The 18,542-nt window shown below is 38.2% G+C and overlaps 2 protein-coding genes across 2 annotated transcripts; one reads left to right on the top strand and one right to left on the bottom strand.

Annotated features, from left to right (window-relative positions):
- Window positions 1–217: 217 nt before the first annotated feature.
- sec23ip (SEC23 interacting protein) lies at window positions 218–11,567 on the top strand. The gene is made up of 18 exons (XM_079248620.1): window positions 218–353; window positions 812–1,320; window positions 1,434–1,641; window positions 1,742–1,935; window positions 2,100–2,189; window positions 2,281–2,401; window positions 2,601–2,690; window positions 2,766–2,907; window positions 4,177–4,385; window positions 4,476–4,573; window positions 5,025–5,195; window positions 5,405–5,500; window positions 5,587–5,748; window positions 5,831–5,986; window positions 6,241–6,343; window positions 6,944–7,123; window positions 7,206–7,368; window positions 9,971–11,567. The coding sequence occupies exons 1-18, from the start codon at window positions 221–223 to the stop codon at window positions 10,050–10,052; spliced, it is 2,907 nt and encodes a 968-aa protein (XP_079104746.1). The 5' UTR covers window positions 218–220; the 3' UTR covers window positions 10,053–11,567.
- A 25-nt stretch (window positions 11,568–11,592) lies between these two features.
- Window positions 11,593–17,092, bottom strand: csgalnact2 (chondroitin sulfate N-acetylgalactosaminyltransferase 2). The gene is made up of 8 exons (XM_079248621.1): window positions 17,028–17,092; window positions 13,309–14,153; window positions 13,009–13,225; window positions 12,742–12,843; window positions 12,476–12,654; window positions 12,300–12,394; window positions 12,115–12,196; window positions 11,593–12,011 (listed from the first exon to the last, which is right to left on the bottom strand). Exons 2-8 carry the CDS (start codon window positions 13,958–13,960, stop codon window positions 11,719–11,721), a joined length of 1,620 nt encoding a protein of 539 aa, XP_079104747.1. The 5' UTR covers window positions 13,961–14,153; window positions 17,028–17,092; the 3' UTR covers window positions 11,593–11,718.
- Window positions 17,093–18,542: the final 1,450 nt, after the last annotated feature.

Genomic DNA, 18,542 nt, shown 5'->3' with positions numbered 1-18,542 from the left:
TTTTTGTTCAGCCAACAAGTTGGGGTCAACTGAGCTGCGTTATTTGTATAGATCTCTATACAATATGCTACCTTGTTTTACTGTTTAAGGAGCAGTGTGTGTCAATTATAGATCTATAAAAAATTAGTTAGGGCAGCAAAACTAAAGAAAAAAAAAGCTGACAGCTGAGCATGTAACGCCAGCCTGCTCCGGCTGTGGCTACGTGTAATTTTAGGGGAAAATGGCAGATAGAAAAAATAATAATGTGCCCAACAGCAGTGCAAATTTATTGTTTAGTGCCGCTCCGGAATTTAACTTCAATTTACCTTTCATGCCAGTGAGTCAGGCCACTGGTCCGTCGGTGTTGTCAGGAGGTAAGTTGAAATACCGACTTAGTTATTGTCTCAAACATCAAGTAAGGTCGTTAGCGTGCTAAGCTAGCTAGCAGCCGACTCATTTGCTGCTCTCAGCTGTTCTAAGCTGTAAAAGAGGAAGGAACAATATGGGAGTAGCTGGATGTTTGTAAGTCATATTAGCCCATTTAACTTTAATATATTTGGGCAGGGCTGTTTACTGTTTGATGTTTTCTTTTACATTTGTTTTAGAAGATCAAATTGCAAAGCATTTTCTGTAAATTCCTGCTAGTGGCTCCATCCTTCTGCATCCTTATGTGACATTGTGCTAAGGAGAAGTATAAGGGGTATTTATCTACCCTCCACAAATTTATATATAATATGATGAGGTTACCATTAATCATGGCTTCCTACTGCTTTTTTGGCATGTAAATTGTTACAGTGATTTAAAGAGTTTTCCTTCATCTTTTTGTCATCAGATGACTCCACTGATGTTGGAGAGGAAGACAGTTTTCTTGGCCAAACTTCTGGGAATGGACCTGCAGCCTCCTCTACATTTAGTTACTTCTCCAGCCCTGTAACCACCTCAGACCCATTTGCATCCATAGGCCAGTCACCATGCCCACCACCAGCGCTCTCTGCTGCCCCGACCACAACAGGACCTGTTTCTGTTCCCAGCAGCATCAACATGACTGTGCCACCACAATCTGCAGGCTCGCACACAAACCCTCTTCCTTCCATGTATGGCAGTACAATTTACCAGAGCCCCATTGGACATCATACTCCTCCTCCAACCACGATGACACCACCTCCTCAAATGCAGATGCAGAGTCACAATCCGTACCGGCACACCCCCACCAGTAGCAGAGCCAGTCCTTACATTCCAGCTCCAGAGGTCCTGCCACCAACACATACACCTCAGCAGCATCCTTACTCTCTCAGTTCTCCTCCACAGATGTTCCCTCCATCAGGACCTACGTTTACAAAGGTAGGTAAATCTTAGCATCAGACCAGTCTGTATTAGATAACTGGATTTGCATCAAAAATGGCACGTGGATTTATAATTGGCATATAAAATAGATCGCAATATTCTCTCTTTAGCCTCCTCCCACGCACGTTCAAGGATCTCTGCCTCCACCCCCCACGACTGGAGCAGTAGTTCCTGCAGGTCCCATGATGCCGCTCAACTACAACGTGTATGAACCAGTTCAACCTCACTGGTTTTACTGCAAGCCAGTGGAGTCAAAGAGTGTCTGGCTTCCTTTCAGTATCATTGATTCCCTTCAACTTGAGGAGACTTACAATTCTGGTACGACAATGTTTATTGATCAAGAACTGATTACCTTACATAATTGTGTAATGAATCGCTTTAGATATGTTTTTTTTTTTTTTTTTAAATTATCTTCCAGTTCAGCCAGACCCAGAGAATGTGATTGTACGCACAGATGGTGGGCGTTATGATGTGCGGCTCTATGACCGTGTGCGTACTGCAGTGTACTGGGAGGAGGAGCCTACAGAAGTCCGCCGCTGCTCCTGGTTCTACAAAGGGGACACTGATAGTCGCTTTGTTCCATACTCCGAGGAGTTTAGCGACAAGCTGGAGGTTTGTCCAGCAACGAAGCAGTCTTTTACATCACATTTAGTCATTTTTATTGCATTATATTACAATTCTATGTTTTATGTCATAATTTATTCACTGCACGGTAATGCTTTGTGTTAGTTATAGGTTATCAAGGTAAATAACACACTCTAAAATGGCAATTTCAGGCAGAGTATAAGAAAGCTGTCTCTAGCAACCAGTGGCATCGCAGGCTTGAGTTTCCATCAGGAGAAACTATTGTCATGCACAATCCAAAAGTAAGCCAACATCTTCCAAGTGTTAAGTGGTCTAATTACTCTTTCATTTTGGTTTTATTGGTGGTAAAGATTGATCTGTTTGCTTCTGTAGGTCATAGTGCAGTTTCAGCCCTCCTCAATGCCAGACGAGTGGGGCACAACTCAGGATGGACAGACCAGGCCCAGAGTGGTGAAGAGAGGGATCGATGATGATCTTGATGAAGTGCCAGATGGTAGTCAGATTCCTCTGTACATTAATTTAATGTAATGGAAATGGATATACATAAATTTTTCAAAAGTATGGAAGGATTTTAGAAGGAAAAACTACATTTAGACGTAGCATCTGCTTGTAGATGACGTGTTTTTCAGGTATGATGTTATGCACGCTGAGTGGTTAACATGACAATACTGTTAATGTGCATCTGCTTCCAGGTGAGCTCACCACAGTGGATCATCTTGTGTTTATGGTTCATGGGATCGGTCCCGTGTGTGACCTGAGGTTTAGAAGCATGATTGAGTGTGGTGAGTATCACACTCAAACTCTGATAATTTTATTCATTAAAGCACCTGTATAAATGAGACACTTTGTGCTTTCAGTGGATGACTTCCGTAGTGTGTCTCTGAAGCTGCTTCACAGTCACTTTAAGAAGTCACTGGATGAGCACACTGTTAGTCGAGTGGAGTTCTTACCTGTCCAGTGGCACACGGCTTTACATGGAGATGCCACAGGAGTGGACAGGTGAGGACATTTTGAATCTTACTTTTATTCACTGAAAAGTGTGGATGTTGTGAGTACGTTTCTTGTAATGAAACTCTGTATGACTATTCACTTAAACTCAAAATAGCTTGAAGAGTTGTTTCCATGTAATTAGGAAACATACTGAATCTGTAAATGGTGGTAAAACAGTCACATCATGACATCCAGACTAGTATATTTGTACAGAAGGAGCTCATTTTACTGAAAATAAAAGACTTAACTCTGTCTTTTATGTTGTTAACTAATCTTTAAAATACTGAAGGTAACAATACACCTATTTGTCATTTGTAAATCTCATTGGTCAGCTTGAGTAAAACTGAGTCCAGAGCATTTATTTGAGGCTATTTAAAGCTGGAGATTAATACCTCTGTGGTGCTCCAGTGACATTGTTTACAGCAGTAGCTTGTTGCCTGTGATTTGGATGCATTTCATCATCGTTAGACTGTGGTTTATTTGTGTTTGTAAGAGGAAAATATCTTAATGTGAAATGCCATTGATGGCCACTAGGTGCTGACTTCAGTAGACTTGTATTAAAATCCTGAAAGTTTGAATAAAGAAACCTGAACGGCTTCTTGAATGAACGCTTTTAGATGGGAGCTGAAATATCTTATATATATATAAAAATAGAAATATTCTAGTTGCCTTAGGATTACAATGACATGGACGACTTTAAAATATTCTAACGCCTCTAATAAATTACAAAGTTTTTTTCTTTTTTTTTTTTTTTCTAACAAATTTTCTCAAGGTATGCATTTGTGGAAAAATGTCCAACGCCACCTGCTTGTTCTCAGTTACATACAGTCTTTTCTCTGCATGTTTGCTGGTACAGAGAGATAAGAAGTCCCACACATTGATACACAGATGATACCCTAGTGGAGCAATGACTAATTCATTGTATCTTTCTCTGTAACCTTTTTTCATTTTTTTTTTTAGTACAAATAAAGTTTATCACCAGATCTAACTTCTAAAACTTCTCTTATATTGTCTGAATTAATTTTTAATGATTCCACATCAAGTCCTAAAATCTCAATATTGATTTTTCTACATTATGTCTGCATTTTTTGCAGCTATGTGTCCATTAATCTTTCATGGCAAAACAAGTCTTTTGGCTCCTTTTCTTTTACACACAATCAAAATGGATGTTTATAGCCGAAGTATTGAATTGTGGTCCTGAGAAATGACTAAAACACTCTTGCCTTGTTAGTCAGCAATAATCATGATGTTTTTTTTTGGTTTTTTTTGTCTTTTTAGGAGGATAAAGAAGATCACCTTACCCAGCACTGGACGTTTACGTCACTTTACAAATGAGACTTTGTTAGATGTGCTTTTCTACAACAGTCCAACTTACTGCCAGACCATCATTGACACAGTTGCTTTAGAGATGAACAGACTTTATGCCTTGTTCATGACAAGGAACCCAGACTACAGAGGAGGAGTGTCAGTAGCTGGACATAGCTTGGGTAAGAAACTTGTTTGTTGCCTAAAAGACTGCTGGTTCATTTGTTTCTCTTTTACTCTGTTCTTCATTTTTCACTTTTTTTTACTCACAGGCTCCTTGATTCTTTTCGATTTGCTTTCCAATCAGAAGACCGTTTCCTCAGCACTGGTCATGCCACCCAAACCCACTGCTAATGGAGAGGCGAATCAGGTCACACACACAAGCTAATTAGAAATTGTTTAAATAGGCTGTCATAGTCAACCAGTTCTCAGCTACCAAACTAATCAAGGGTTCAGCTCAATCTTGTCATATTTAAAACGGAGAGCTAAATATGTGTAAAGTGTGTTTACTGTGTTGTTTTCTTTTCAAAGTGATACTTGGAGCTAAGCCTGCTTTTTCACTTATTTTGCTGTGTGCATATGAGAAGTTTTTGGTGTCACAAACCAAATGCTAAAACCTGATTTAGGACCTTTCAGTCAGAGTAAATGATACCATATCCAACAGACTCTGATGAAACAGCTGAATTTTTCTTTTGATCAAGTAAGCTCTAAATTGACTTCCTTGTAAAGTAATACAGTGCACAGTTCATGCAGTGACTGACGTAAAGTATCGCTCTGGTTAAAATACATGTGGTAATAGTAAATCTTCCTTTTCAAATCAGGCATCCACTGCTGTTCCTCAGGGGAACAGTGCAGTCAGTCCTCCAGCTGTGGAGGAGCAGCCCAAAGAGGAGGAGGAGGAATTTGAGGATCTTGCTACTGTGCTGCAACATTTGGGCCTGTCTGAGTACAAGGGGACATTTGATGAAGAGAAGATTGACATTGAATCTTTTGTAAGGATATTTTGCTTATTTGTAGCTGCATGATCTTTTCCTACAGGTACTAGTTTAAGAGATGCGATATAACACGATGTGCAAGACAAATATTATTAGAAAAGAGTCAAATTTAGGAAGTACTTTGATGAAACATGGTTCTTTGATGTGTTTGCACATAACTTTTAAAGATTTATTACCAGCTTTGTTCTTTCTGTGTTTGCTTCCAGCTCATGTGCACCATTGAAGACCTGAAAGAGATGGGAATCCCTCTGGGCCCCAGGAAAAAGATCGCCAAGTTTGTTAAGGAGCGAGTGAACCGGCAGGCAAGTTTGTCTCTTAGCCGTCCATGATTCTTGAACGTGATGGCATGAGCAACATTTTTTTGTCTATGATGGTTTTATATGTGCAGGCTGCGTGTCAGGCAGCGCAGGAAAAGAAAGCAGAAGTCAGAGAGGAGAGCCAGGTTGTAGCACCACCTGTTGCTGATGTTGCCACAAAGAAGCTTCCAGTGGGCAACACCGTGTCCTCTGTACATGTCGACTACAATTACTTTGAAACTGGAACTGGACAGGTAAAATGATCAGAGGGGAACTTTTAACAGCTGGTAAACCTTATTTTAGGTAAAAACTAATGGTTGTCTGTTGGCTCTACAGGTATCAGTGGTGTACCACTCACTGGACTTTGAACCAGTGAATTTTTTTGCCCTGGGTTCTCCAATCGGCATGTTTTTGACAGTCCGAGGACTGGAGAAGATCGAAGAAGCATTTCAGCTGCCCACATGCAAAGGATTCTTCAATATCTATCACCCAGTATGCAGCTTCTTCCAGTATTTACAGTATACCCTGAAGGAGTTGCTGCTAATTAACTGTTAAATGCTCAGAAATCAGAAATTGCAAGTCTAGACTTTTCTTATCCTAGGAAAGGCATTAAATCTAGTTATCTTATGGAATAACAGCAGCATTAAGACCAAGTCTTGTTGCTTGTCTCTTAAAAGACCAAAAACATTTTATTTAAGTTATTTAAAGCTCAGTTTTATTTGTTAATAAAAAAAACTTTCTTTTAGTTGGACCCAGTGGCGTACAGGATTGAGCCCATGATAATACCAGACTTGGACCTGAAGCCAGTTTTGATCCCACATTACAAAGGAAGGAAGAGACTTCATCTTGGTATGATAGATTTTTTTTTTCAAAAAATGACATTTCCACTGTTTTAATGACAAATGAGATAAAACCAAGAGAAAAGTGAGTTTGATGAGACTTAATAGAAAAAAAATCCAAATAGTATTCTTCATAGTGTCCAAAGTTGGACGTTGAGGGCTGCAGTACTGCAGGTTTTCAATGTATCTCTGTTCCAACATACCTTGCTAACACTGAATGGATCCAGCAACCTATGAAGTTCTGCACAATGACTGATTAATTTGAGGTGGTTTGGAGCAGGGATGCATGGGAAACCTGCAGGATTGTGGCCCTTGAGGACCAGAGCTGGACACCCCTAGGAGCTTAAACTAAGTCTAGCATTACTGAATCCTGGCTTGTCTGAGGGCCTGTTAACATTTGCTCTCTGATCAGGAGTCTGGAAGAACTCTGAACATGACCTGAACAGTTTTATCTGAACACATCCTCAATTTGTTGAGTGTGTTCATGGCTGTATTTAGAGCTTTCCTCTTGTGATCCTAATACCTGTTTGTATAGTAAATGTGAACACAAACTCACCTCTGAGAAGCTGTGTCACACTGATGGATGAAGCAGCTGCTCTCTGTGTTTCAGAACTCAAAGAGAGTCTTTCCAGGATGGGCTCTGACCTGAAGCAGGGCTTCATTAGCTCGCTGAAGAGCGCTTGGCAGACGCTCAATGAGTTTGCTCGGGCTCACACCTCCTCTGCTCTGCAGGCTGAATTGGCCATTGTAGCCAATCAGATTGAAGAGGAGGAGAAGCATGTGCAGGAGGGTGAGTTTCCCAGATATGTGACCTTAAGAAAAGGTATTTCTGTACTGTGCAGGAATAACAATGCTGTGCTGGTTCGTTGCAGAGCATAAAATTTCCGACAGCCCAGAGCCACAGAGAGACGAAGAGCCTCAAGTGAAGATCGGGATGTTAAACGGAGGGAATCGGATCGACTACGTCCTGCAGGAGAAGCCCATCGAGAGTTTTAATGAATATCTGTTTGCCCTCCAGAGTCATCTGTGCTACTGGTACATAAGCTTCATTTCAGTTAATGTCTCCTCCTCAGCTGGAGATGATTTATTATAATTATTGATAGAAATCAGCAAATATTTAATCAGTTAAAGCAGATGTTTTCAAACTTTTTCAACATGGTACTTTCTGTAATGTTTAAGCCTGGCACCCCCTAACCCAGGCATGTCAATTCACACTTTAAATCAGGGGCCACTTTTGAACTGGAACAGTAAAATAACTTCATAATAACATATAATAACCCCCCCCCCCCCCCCCTTTTTTTTTTTTTTTTTTTTTTATAAGGGAGACGAAGTAAAAATATGTTTTCAAGTTGTTTACATTTAGTTACCCATCCTTTAAGAAAACGTTAATAACTCCAAATTTTTTGGGGAAAAGCTTCAATAATACTTTGCCTACTACACTTTTATGTAATTTTCTTATTTTATTTATTTACATACTTTATTCTTTAAAATCATGTACATTTTGCAACTTTCTTTTCTAAAATTATATATAATTTTATAATTATAAAATGTTATTAACTTTATGTGAATGAAACATTCTTTATATTTTATCCATATAAATATATTTGAACTTATTTCATTTACATACATTGTTTTTAATATTTGTATTTACTCATTTACACATGCATAACAACTTTTACAAAACATAACAAAATTTTAAGCTTTAATTTTAATTACACCTATCAAGAACTAAAAATGACAGAATTTCACATTATGATTAAAGTAACTTTTCTAAATCTAAAAATAGTATTAAATGTACATTTCCACATATGTGCAGTAAACTGACTCACCGCATAAGACAAAGTCATTCAGATCTATTAACTAAAAAAGGTATAAAAACATATATATATATATATATATATATATATATATATATATATATATATAACAACTTTATCCCCCTGGCTTCAGTACCGAAGCTGAAGATTTAATGGACAACTTTATAGTTTCTACTAAATCAGCAAAAACATTACGAACATCTGGGTAAAGAATTTATGTTTTCACCAGTGTTTATTTTTGATTGTCTGTTCATTCATTTGTGTTAAAGATAACTCAAAAAGTTACAGATGGATTGTCATGACATTTTCAGGAGCTTTTGGAAATATGAAAAGGAAGAACTGATTTTAATTTTGGTGGTGATCCGGATCACCGTTTGGATCCAGGAATTTTTTTTTTTTTTTTTTGTTTTTTTAGAACTTTGGCCCTTGTGCTTTTCTAGTTAAGTAGGTCGTGCAAAAGAGCTTTGACCACTCTGACCACAGATAAAGAAACATCAGAGGTTGTCCATTGGCCTGTACTACAAAGTTGCATTTTCTCTTATCGAGGTTACTGCAGGGTCAACTCTCGGTTTTCTGTACTACAGCCCTGGTTCATTTCTTACTGAAGTATATAACCTGGTAACTTGTGCTGAATGACTAACCTGCTCCGAAACAGCAGTGTTCTGTGTAAGAGGTCAGCCGGTATAAAAGCACCACCTCCTAATCAGTCAGTTCTCCTGGAAAATGCCACGCCCATTCTGACAACGTTGGTGTGCAAATCTTGAAAGCGGCGATTAGGAGAAATGGCGTTTTTAGCGATAGATATATCCTTTTGATAAAGAAATGAAGCCTTGTTCCCAGTTCTGTTTAAGGATGCATCTGGAATAATGAACTTAATGATGCTCACACATGCAGAACCATGAATTTATGGAATCACAACTACTCGTGCCAGTGAGTAATTAATATTTCAACACTAAATGCGATGACATGGTGAGCTGAGGCTCAAAAGGACTGAATGGTACTGAGGAAGTGCGCTGTCTGAAGCGTCTGGGCTGGAATGAAGTGAAATTGAGTTAGCAGAGTGGTGCCCATTTATAGCCTATTGTCCATTTAATTAATTTTGTATCATGCCACAAATTTACACATTAAGAGTGGGCAGTTTCCTGTCAGCGTTCCTCGCTGTTGCTGTGGCAACAGTGTTGCTTTTAGTCTGGATGATGTGTGTAATTCCTTATATTTTTAAAGAATAATTGTCAGCTTCTTCATAGTAAAATATTTGCTCTATAAGGTTTTTTTTTTTTTTCCCCCTGGTTTGCGATTGGCCAGAGGCACAAATGACAACCCTTTTATGTGAGCGTGAGTTGATGACCAGCTTCGTAGTATCACTTGTCCAGATCCTCAATGTCTGTGTAAATCAACCCAGGTAACAGAGGGGTATCTGGGATATGGTGATCATGCTTTGTAGTACTTTCAGCTGGAATATCTGGTGCCAGCATTTCAGCAATAAATCTTTTTGGCCCTTAAGATTGTGGGCTTTTTCCTGATAAAACGGGGTGAAATGTCACCAATGACACCCGATATTATCATAGAAAAATGTAAATGCTAATTAAAAATGTTTGTGAAGAGCACTAAGCGTTCATATAGAAGAGGAAATCTAGATGTAAATTGACTGAATTTCTACTGCAGCTCCATCTCATTTGTGACCTAGAATTCAAGCTGTTTTTTAAGTTTGCAGAAGCCTGAATCCTCTAATCAAGCTGAAAGAACTTTTTACCTGCTGTTTGACAATGAATGATGGCTACTTTATTTTAATGGTGCTCACTGCTTCTGTTTTATTGTAGGCAATCAGAAGACACAACTCTGCTTATTCTCAAAGAGATCTACAAGACTTTGGGAATCCATCCTGAACCTGTGGCTCATTAATACACTGAAAACAGGCCTGTCTGAACCTTTCCCATTTGGTTTACTTTGTCACTTCACTTAGCTTTTTGGTTGATTTTTCTATTTTGCTTTTTTTTTTTTTTTTTTTTTAAAAATCTAGTTTAATGTAAACAATACATTTGTATTACGCCATTTGTCTTAAATTAAGAAACAAATGAGTTAGATTTAAAGATGCTTGATAAGTTTGATATTTTATAGCATAAATTATAGAAACAGTTTACTGTAACATGTATGATCTTATTGAATGGCTGAAATAATATGGGAACAGTGAACACAGCGTTCTGTAAGTTTTATTTCATGGCCAAAACTTAAGAATAAATCATTACCTTGCTCAAGTTTTTTTTCTGTATGAATACTTGTATTGCTTAGAGGAAGACACATTTGTCCTGTAATATGAGGAGACTTAAAGACTATGTACAAAAAGCTGGAGTATTAGCAAAAACATTGATTTAAAAAATAATTACTGTACAAGATATGATGCAAGAACTACCTCCCTTTGTGAGGAAAATAAAGCATCTGTCTTCATGCAAGTGTTTCAGAGCATTTGACCTCAAAACTGTGAGCAAACCATTCAGCTGCAACATCTGCTCTCTGTAGATGGACTGAGTTCAACCAGCTGCCGTGGAAACGGCTTAAAACATATGCAAAACAATTATGTCAGAATGTCATGTTACTTTTGGGGCTTGTTGCCACAAACCAAATAAATATCAATTTCTGATTAAACAAATATTTAGTAAATATTTACAAGACTGACGTCACGTATGATTTCAGTCCAGTATCCCTTATCCTTAAACACCAGTCACTGTAGACCTATCGTACCTTAAATCAATTCAGATTGTTAAACTACCTCATTAAAATGTTTTTTGGTAAAGTCTCAATCACTTTACAATAACAGTAGAAAATACTGACAAAAAAAAGGTCCCTTTTTCCTAACCTTGCTGTCAGCTAGTCTATAAATATAATACTAAGAACATTATGGCCCCCATACTGTCAACAGTAAAGACATTGCTTTGATCTGAAGTTGAGGTTCTTCAACATATACTTAAGTGGTCAAATTAGATTTAAACCGTTATGAGTGCAATTTCTCGCTGTTCTTGAACTCAATAAATAAAGAAGATCCGTCCTCTTGCATCTGTCTAGTTTCACTTAAAAAAAAAAAAAACATCCAAACACTTGCTGCCCATTTCTGACACTGTTTTTGAATACTGAAATCCTTTAAGTCAGCACAGATCTTCTGAGTTCCCATTCAGAGGTGAAGCAGCTAATGCGGTGGGGAGACAAAAACAGCTACAAGCAAGGTGCTGTTTGAGCAGTAGGATGGCTTATTGAGAGATCTGTGTTTCTTAAGTTAGTAACCGCATGCTTATTGGATAGATTTCAAAATGTAGCATAAATGTCAATCTTACTCCAAGATACACAATACTGCTTTTACAAGGTAAATATTGCTAATTGATCATTTCCAACTGTAGACTTGTACCAAGTTGTGAAGTTTCACATTGCTCAATGTCTTATTTTTGTACATTCATTTGTCTGCAGCTGTGAAGTAAAATGCAGAAGGATCCATGTAAACATGTCTTTTTTTCTGAAATGCCTCAACATCATCACCTCACAGTCACGTAGGAATAATGCTGGGTATGCAGAGACTTGCTTAGTCCTCAGTTTTGCTCGGAGTCTTGAAGGCCTGCTTGCGTAGGTGAGCTTCAATCTCCTCCCGAAAAACCAACATGCCTAAATGAGGGTGGGAGGCCTCGTTCATGGCTTTGGACTGGATGCACATGCGGTACTGCTCTGGTGTCAGCTCGTCCGCGCACTGCTTCTCATGCCACAGGTGGAAGAGACCCGACACCGGAGTGCGGATCACTATCATGTCGCTCCGAAGATACTTCCTGTAAAGATGGACGTCTTCCACACCCCAGCCTTTCACTTCAAGATCAAACCCACCTGGATGAATAAAAAAATTAAGATTCATTAAGAAAAAATGGAAACAAAAATAAACACGAAAGAACTGAAAGTGTTTCATTATAAGGAAATATTCAGTTCTTACCAATGTTTAGGAAATCGGAACGATATTGACAAGTCATCCCGAACCCAAAATCTCTCCAGAAACCCGTGTCTTTTTTGTGAATCTGCGACAAATTATTAAAGTCAGCACTGGATTGCTCTTAATCTTAAGTATTTTTAAATAAAAGAAAAATTAAACCATTTTTCAAATGTCTTAACACTTCTTACCAGCTGGAGTTCAACAGGTGGAGCCAGCTCCGTATTTCCATAAACTATAGCAGGATTGTACAGACTGAACACCACCGGATAAAATACTTTCTTGTCTATAAAAATAAAATCAAACAAGACATGTAACCGTCAGCCAGAAACGAGAGAGAAAATGACCACCACATGATAACACCTACTAGGAGCAGTGTGAAGACGGCAGGTGTTGAGGAAGTCCAGTGTAAAATGAATATCCACATCACAGAAAAACATTAAGACGTCGCCTTTCTTCCACGCGTGTGCTCCGATGTCCAAACCTCGACCGCGGGAAAACTCCTCATCTACTGGGATCAGAGTGTAATTGGAGAAGTTCTCCTCCCTGTGACACAACAGACTTGTTTCAACAAATGATACACAATTAAACGGAAGCAGCAATTTGCATGAATAGAAACGTGAGAGGACAAACCTAGATATTTTTTCCAAAGAAGACTTCACCTCCTGCAGGCCTTCCTGTCCAAAATAAACCACTGTGAGATGAACTCGTCGGTCCTCCTGTATGCACACTTCCCTAAACAAAAAAAAACAAAAGGATTTTTTCCCCCCATGATTGAATCTTATTACACAACAGTGATGAAAACCAGGCTGACATGTCTAGGCTGACATGTCTGAAAACAGTCTGAACGAAGCATGTCAGATCATGTTTCAGACGGAGACTGTTTCTAACCGTCCTCACCTGAAGTTTTGTAAGAACTGTGAGAAAGTGTCAACTCTGCCCGCCAATGGCACAATGATGTTAATAATCATTCCGGATGTCTCCACAGATGTGCTCCTGACTTTCATTATGGGGCCAAATGGTCTGAAGAGCGTGACGTGGCGAAAGCTGCTGGAATCCTCTTTGGCAAAGAAGAGTTCATAAAGTGTCCCTTTGTCTCGCTCTGTCCGGTAAAGTCCTGCCAAATAAAAAACAGCCCAATTCTGAGAAGACAGAAGTTTCAGAAATGATGGGTCAGCACTGTGAGGATGCGGCTCATACCTTCAGTAAAGTGGCCGTCTGTGTAGGTCTGTCTCTGCATGGGTGTGTCATCCTCCACGCCGTCCTCCTCATCAGGGTTGTTGATGATATCCAGTGCAGCTTCAATGACCTCCACCAGCTCATCCCTACGGTCTTTACGGACCGGCTTCTCCTCTGGGTGCCGTGTCAACCCCATCTCTAACTGGTACACCTTAGATGAGGTGAAACTCTCAAAGGGTACGAGAGCATACTCGCTTGGCAGACGTGCTCCTGTATTGACCTCAGCCTTATCAATCTGAGAGTGCAGGTACTCCAAAAGGTCTCCTGGCTCTTGGTCTTTATTCTCTCCGAGACCCTGCACCCCTGGGGGGTCCTTCTTGTCTTGCAGGAGCTTCAGTTTCTCACTCATTTCCTGAAGTTCCTGCTTGAGCTGAGCAATCTGCCGTTTGAGACTGGAAGCACGGTTTAGGTGTCGCTCCTCCTGTTCCTGCAGCAGAGCCTGGTAATACTCCTTCCCATAGGTCTCCCCCGCTAAGCCGGGCAGGACCAGGCTGACGTCCGCTGGTGGAGTGCACTCCAGCAGATATGCGAACAGCAACAACACCAGCAGCAGGAAGAGGCCCAGGAAGAGCCAGCGGACCCGACCCTGGAATGGCAACCCCCGCCTGGGCATCACGTCCTCATAAGACCTAGAGCTGGCAAGTCTACATTTCCAATTACCTCAGCTCACATTGCAAGAAAGATGTTTGTACCCATCATTTAGTTGTTATCTAAATGCATTAAGTTATACTAATGAAGGAAGGATTTTTTTTCTTTTGGCTCCAGCTTGTTCATAAAATGCCTCTGTCTAAATCCATGCAGATTACCTGTGAAAAAGAAAATAACAAATGAGATAAAAAGCCAGACATATAAAGACTCACCTCACTCTCTCTCTCATATATATATATATATATATATATATATATATATATATATATATATATATATATATATATATCTCAACACAATTAAAAAAAAAAAAAAAAAAAAAAATCAAGATCAGCAAATACCCAGTCAATTCCAGTTTATGCTATCATACTGTGTTGCCATGCAAACAGCCTTTGCAGTGAACCATCTCCCAGTTCCAGTTGCATTCTCACACCAACATGTTGGGGTTATGTTCCGCCTCTGCTGGGCTGTAACATGTTAAAGATTCCGTTTAAACCCGACACAACCGGGAATTAGCAACACCTGGACGGCTAGCCACAAGGCGGGTCGTTCTCAATCAAACAACAGCACAGATGAAACTGGTGCACGAGCGTCCAAGGAAACTATTTAATAGCAACTTCCGGTTTTCATGGGTTTTGTTTCAAAATATAAGCACGGCATTTTACAATGGCAGCAAACTAAACGTGTACAAGAAGTTTACTAAGGAATTAAACATATATTATACAGTTGTGCTCATATTCATTTATAGCCTTTCATTAAAGAAGGAAAAAAAACAGCTGCCTGTAAAATAAACTTTTTCATTCATTCATTTTCTGAACCGCTTAATCCAATTCAGGGTCGTGGGGAAGCTGGAGCCTATCCCAGCTGGCTTTGGGCGACAGGCAGGGTACACCCTGGACAGCTCGCCAGTCCATCGCAGGTAAAATAAACTGAAATTGACTAAAGTAATAAATAAATAAATTTTATGAAAATCATTCCATTATTTTCTAATTCTGGTTCAATAGATTTAAAAAAAAAAAAAAAAAAAAAAAAAAAAAAAAAAAAAAAGCAAACAAATAAGATAATGTATTACATCATTCATAAACTAATATTTTGTTGAACAATCCTTTAATGTTTCCACTACAGTCAGGTGTTTTCTGTTCCTCTCAGTCAGACTTCTGCACCTGTTGACAGGTATTTTGTCCCACTGTTCAACAGAAAAGTGCTCTAATTTGTCCAGGACCAATTTGTTTGTTTGTTTTTTCTTTTTTCAACTCAATTAAATGAAAACACAGTGTCTTATGTTACTAATTTTATTTATTTTTTTAGCAAATTTTTAGTTATTGTTCCTTTTTTAATTCTCCCTTGATTTGAGTGACTGTTGTAAATTCAGTCTTTTCTTTAATGAAAGGGTATGAATACATATGAGCACAACTGTACATGGATATTTTTTAAACCCTATTCCACAGAATCAGAAGGGAAATCTTCAGCCTTTTTAGAGTATTTACACCTCAGCTCTGAAATTCACACAGCTTCAGTCCTGTGCAAGCAAAGTGATGCAGTTTTTCTTCTCTGACAATCTGTTTACACCTGGCCTCACAAGCATAAATCAGCATCCAGACAACTGTAATGAAAATCAACAGGGCTCCAAGTTCCAGGAGGCAGAGTTGGAAACCAGCTCTCCTCCTCCTTTTTTTCCTCTCACCCACCCAGCTTCACAGCACACAAAGTAGTCATTGAATTCGTCTAAGCTTGAGAGGGGTGATTTTTTTCTAAATCATTCAAAAAGAATTTAGTGTACATTTCCATAAATTATATATTTAAAAAAAAAAAAAAAAGAATGAACAGTTTTAAGACTGTAATGTGTACGTGAATTATTTAAAAAAATCATTCTGCTGATGATAATTCAGCTACAGATACATTACAGAAATAGTTGACACAACGTCTTCACATTGTGCTGATGGCACATTAATTTGATACAGGGGTCCAAAAGAAAAAAAAAAAGACCCAAGAAAGCAACAGCTAATTCCCCTTTTTAAACATAGCCTGAGCCTACACACAACCACAAACAGGAAGTGACATTTTGTTTCTGTTTATGTCTCACATGTAAGTTGGGTCAGCAAAGACAAAAGTTATCCTGCAGAGTGTTCATTTTGATCCTAATCCACTTTCTGGTTTTTTTTTTGGTTTTTTTTTGCAGTTTACATTTTTTGCAGTTTAGAATCAATAAGACTGGATGAAGATTATAAACTCATACAAAGATCACTACCTCAGTATATTATCTGCTTGACCCAAAATCTTTGTTGGCTTTACACTCAAAAACAGATATTAAAAGAAAAGGAAAGCTACACTACAACCCCCAAAATAGGGAATTTTTTTTTTTTTGCACAAAGTGTGAATTAGTCTAAAATGCAATCTAACCTTGATTGGTAACTTGATTTGATTTTCTCTGAACTTCTGAATGCACATGTAAATCTGTTCACTGTTTATGTACTCATTTTTTTAACATACTGCTCTCTGGCAAGGTGATTACAAAGAAAAACCTCAACAAAATTAAGTGTCTGGATAATTAAATAAACACTAAATGTGCTGGTCCAATGACAGGATGTATTTAATCTACATTATGTTGATCACAGTTGGACATCATAAAACCAAGAGGACACCTAACACAAGTTATTAAGACATTTGACATTTTTGTCTCATACTCATTACGTTACATCAGCTTTCAATTTAATAAATTGTCTGAGATGAAGTTATTACTACTGCATTTCATGTCCAATTCTACTTAAATGCTCTTTAGTTATGACATACCAATGTATAATTACATTTTCATAAATTTCATCCTAAAGTTTAATTTCCCTAGGTAGTGTAGCTTGCGGTCAGCGTTATGTTCACAACAAAACTTGGATAATATTTTGAAAAGTCTAAACCGGAAGTGCAAAAGGCTTGGTCGCTAACTTATCGATTTACAAAGCTTCTGGTCGCGCTCTCGTTATTAGTACCGAATAGAGCTGGTTTTTTACTAATAGTAGTATCAAAAAATTATTACTCACCTTTTCATATTTTTCTCTATTTGTGTTTCCGTTCACACCTGTAAGCTTCACATGAAGACCTGAACCGAAGGCAGCTCCAGCGACTAAATGCCACGGAGCACAGAGAGAAGAGTAGGTAGGTAGTCGCGGTCTGCTTCCGGTGAACAAGTAACCAATGGGAACTTTGAGTTTGAATGTCGTCATCGATCACGCCGGGGTTCCTGGTTCACAACACAGACGGTCTGTGGTTTATAATAATATTTATTTCACATTTAAAATAAAGACTTTTTATTGACAAAACATTTTTATTAATGTTGTTATGTATATCTAATATGTATACATAATGAGTATGTATTTTTTTTCTTACGCATGTTAACAAAATAACACTTTTCATATATGATACTGCAGCATAAAATTATTTAAAAACTTAATTGGCTAAATAAACTGATTAGGCCATAAAGACATTACCGTTGTCCTCCCTGTGTTTTATTTATTCTGTATAATGACCAAGCCTCTTATCTATGATGACGCACTACCTGACAATTCCTAATTGAATTAACACAAAAGTGGGATCTAACTGGAAATAAATCACCTTTAATTTTCAGACTTGTCATCTGTTATCACAGTGTATCACACAGTAAATTCAGAAATGTTTCCTGGATGCTCTATATTTAGTCACCCTTTTATCTAATTCTTCTATTAATTCCCATTAAAGGTGACATAAATCTGGTTTATATCCCAGCAAACATGTACCACGGACAAGTCATTGGTTCATCATTGAAGTACTCTACTCAGTGCTTTAGAGATAAAGCATATTTTGTTTAATCTTTTTTTTTTTTTATGTCAGATCTTGATATTGTATTTCAGTCACAACAAAGTAAGTCATACTGAGCTGTGTTTGATCAGCATTAAAGAGTACAGTCAAAATTCTGACAATTGAAAAGATAAGAAAAATTATGTTACAGCTATATGAAGAAGAAAGTATACCCAATTTAAAGTAAAAGAAATATAATCTGGTCCTTACCAGCTCTAAATGAAGTAAATATAACCTTAAATGTGCAACAACACACAAAATATTACATTGTACTGTTATCTATAATCAATACTAAGCCAAAGTACAGAAGCAGAGTGGTGAAATCTAAAACTGACTCTGCCCCATATTTTAAAAACTCTGTTCTATGTCTTTAAGCAGAAATACAGAAAAGTGGCCATTTTTTTTGCAACATTATCAGTGTGTTGCATAATTTGTTACGTCAATTTTTTCTTTATTTTAGGCTTGTAAGTATCGATTTGTTCACTGCTCTTGTAAGGCCCTACTGCATCGGCATTTTTAACAGTGTGAGGTCTGGACTTTCACTGGACCCTTCCAAGACCATGGCTCTTTCCTGCTCAGCTACTCTTTCATAGATTTTCAGGTGTTATGGGAACATTGTGCAGTTGTGTGACACAATTTCAGCCAAGCATTAGCTGTTAGACAGATGTCCTCATAACTGACTCTAAAATAATTTGGTATACAGAGGAGTTCATGGTTGAATC

This window comes from Telmatherina bonti, assembly GCF_933228915.1.
Source record: "Telmatherina bonti genome assembly, chromosome: 11".
Lineage (NCBI taxonomy): Eukaryota > Metazoa > Chordata > Actinopteri > Atheriniformes > Telmatherinidae > Telmatherina > Telmatherina bonti.
The sequence above is the reverse complement of the archived record's forward strand: the minus strand, read 5'-3'. Positions and strand labels throughout refer to the sequence as shown.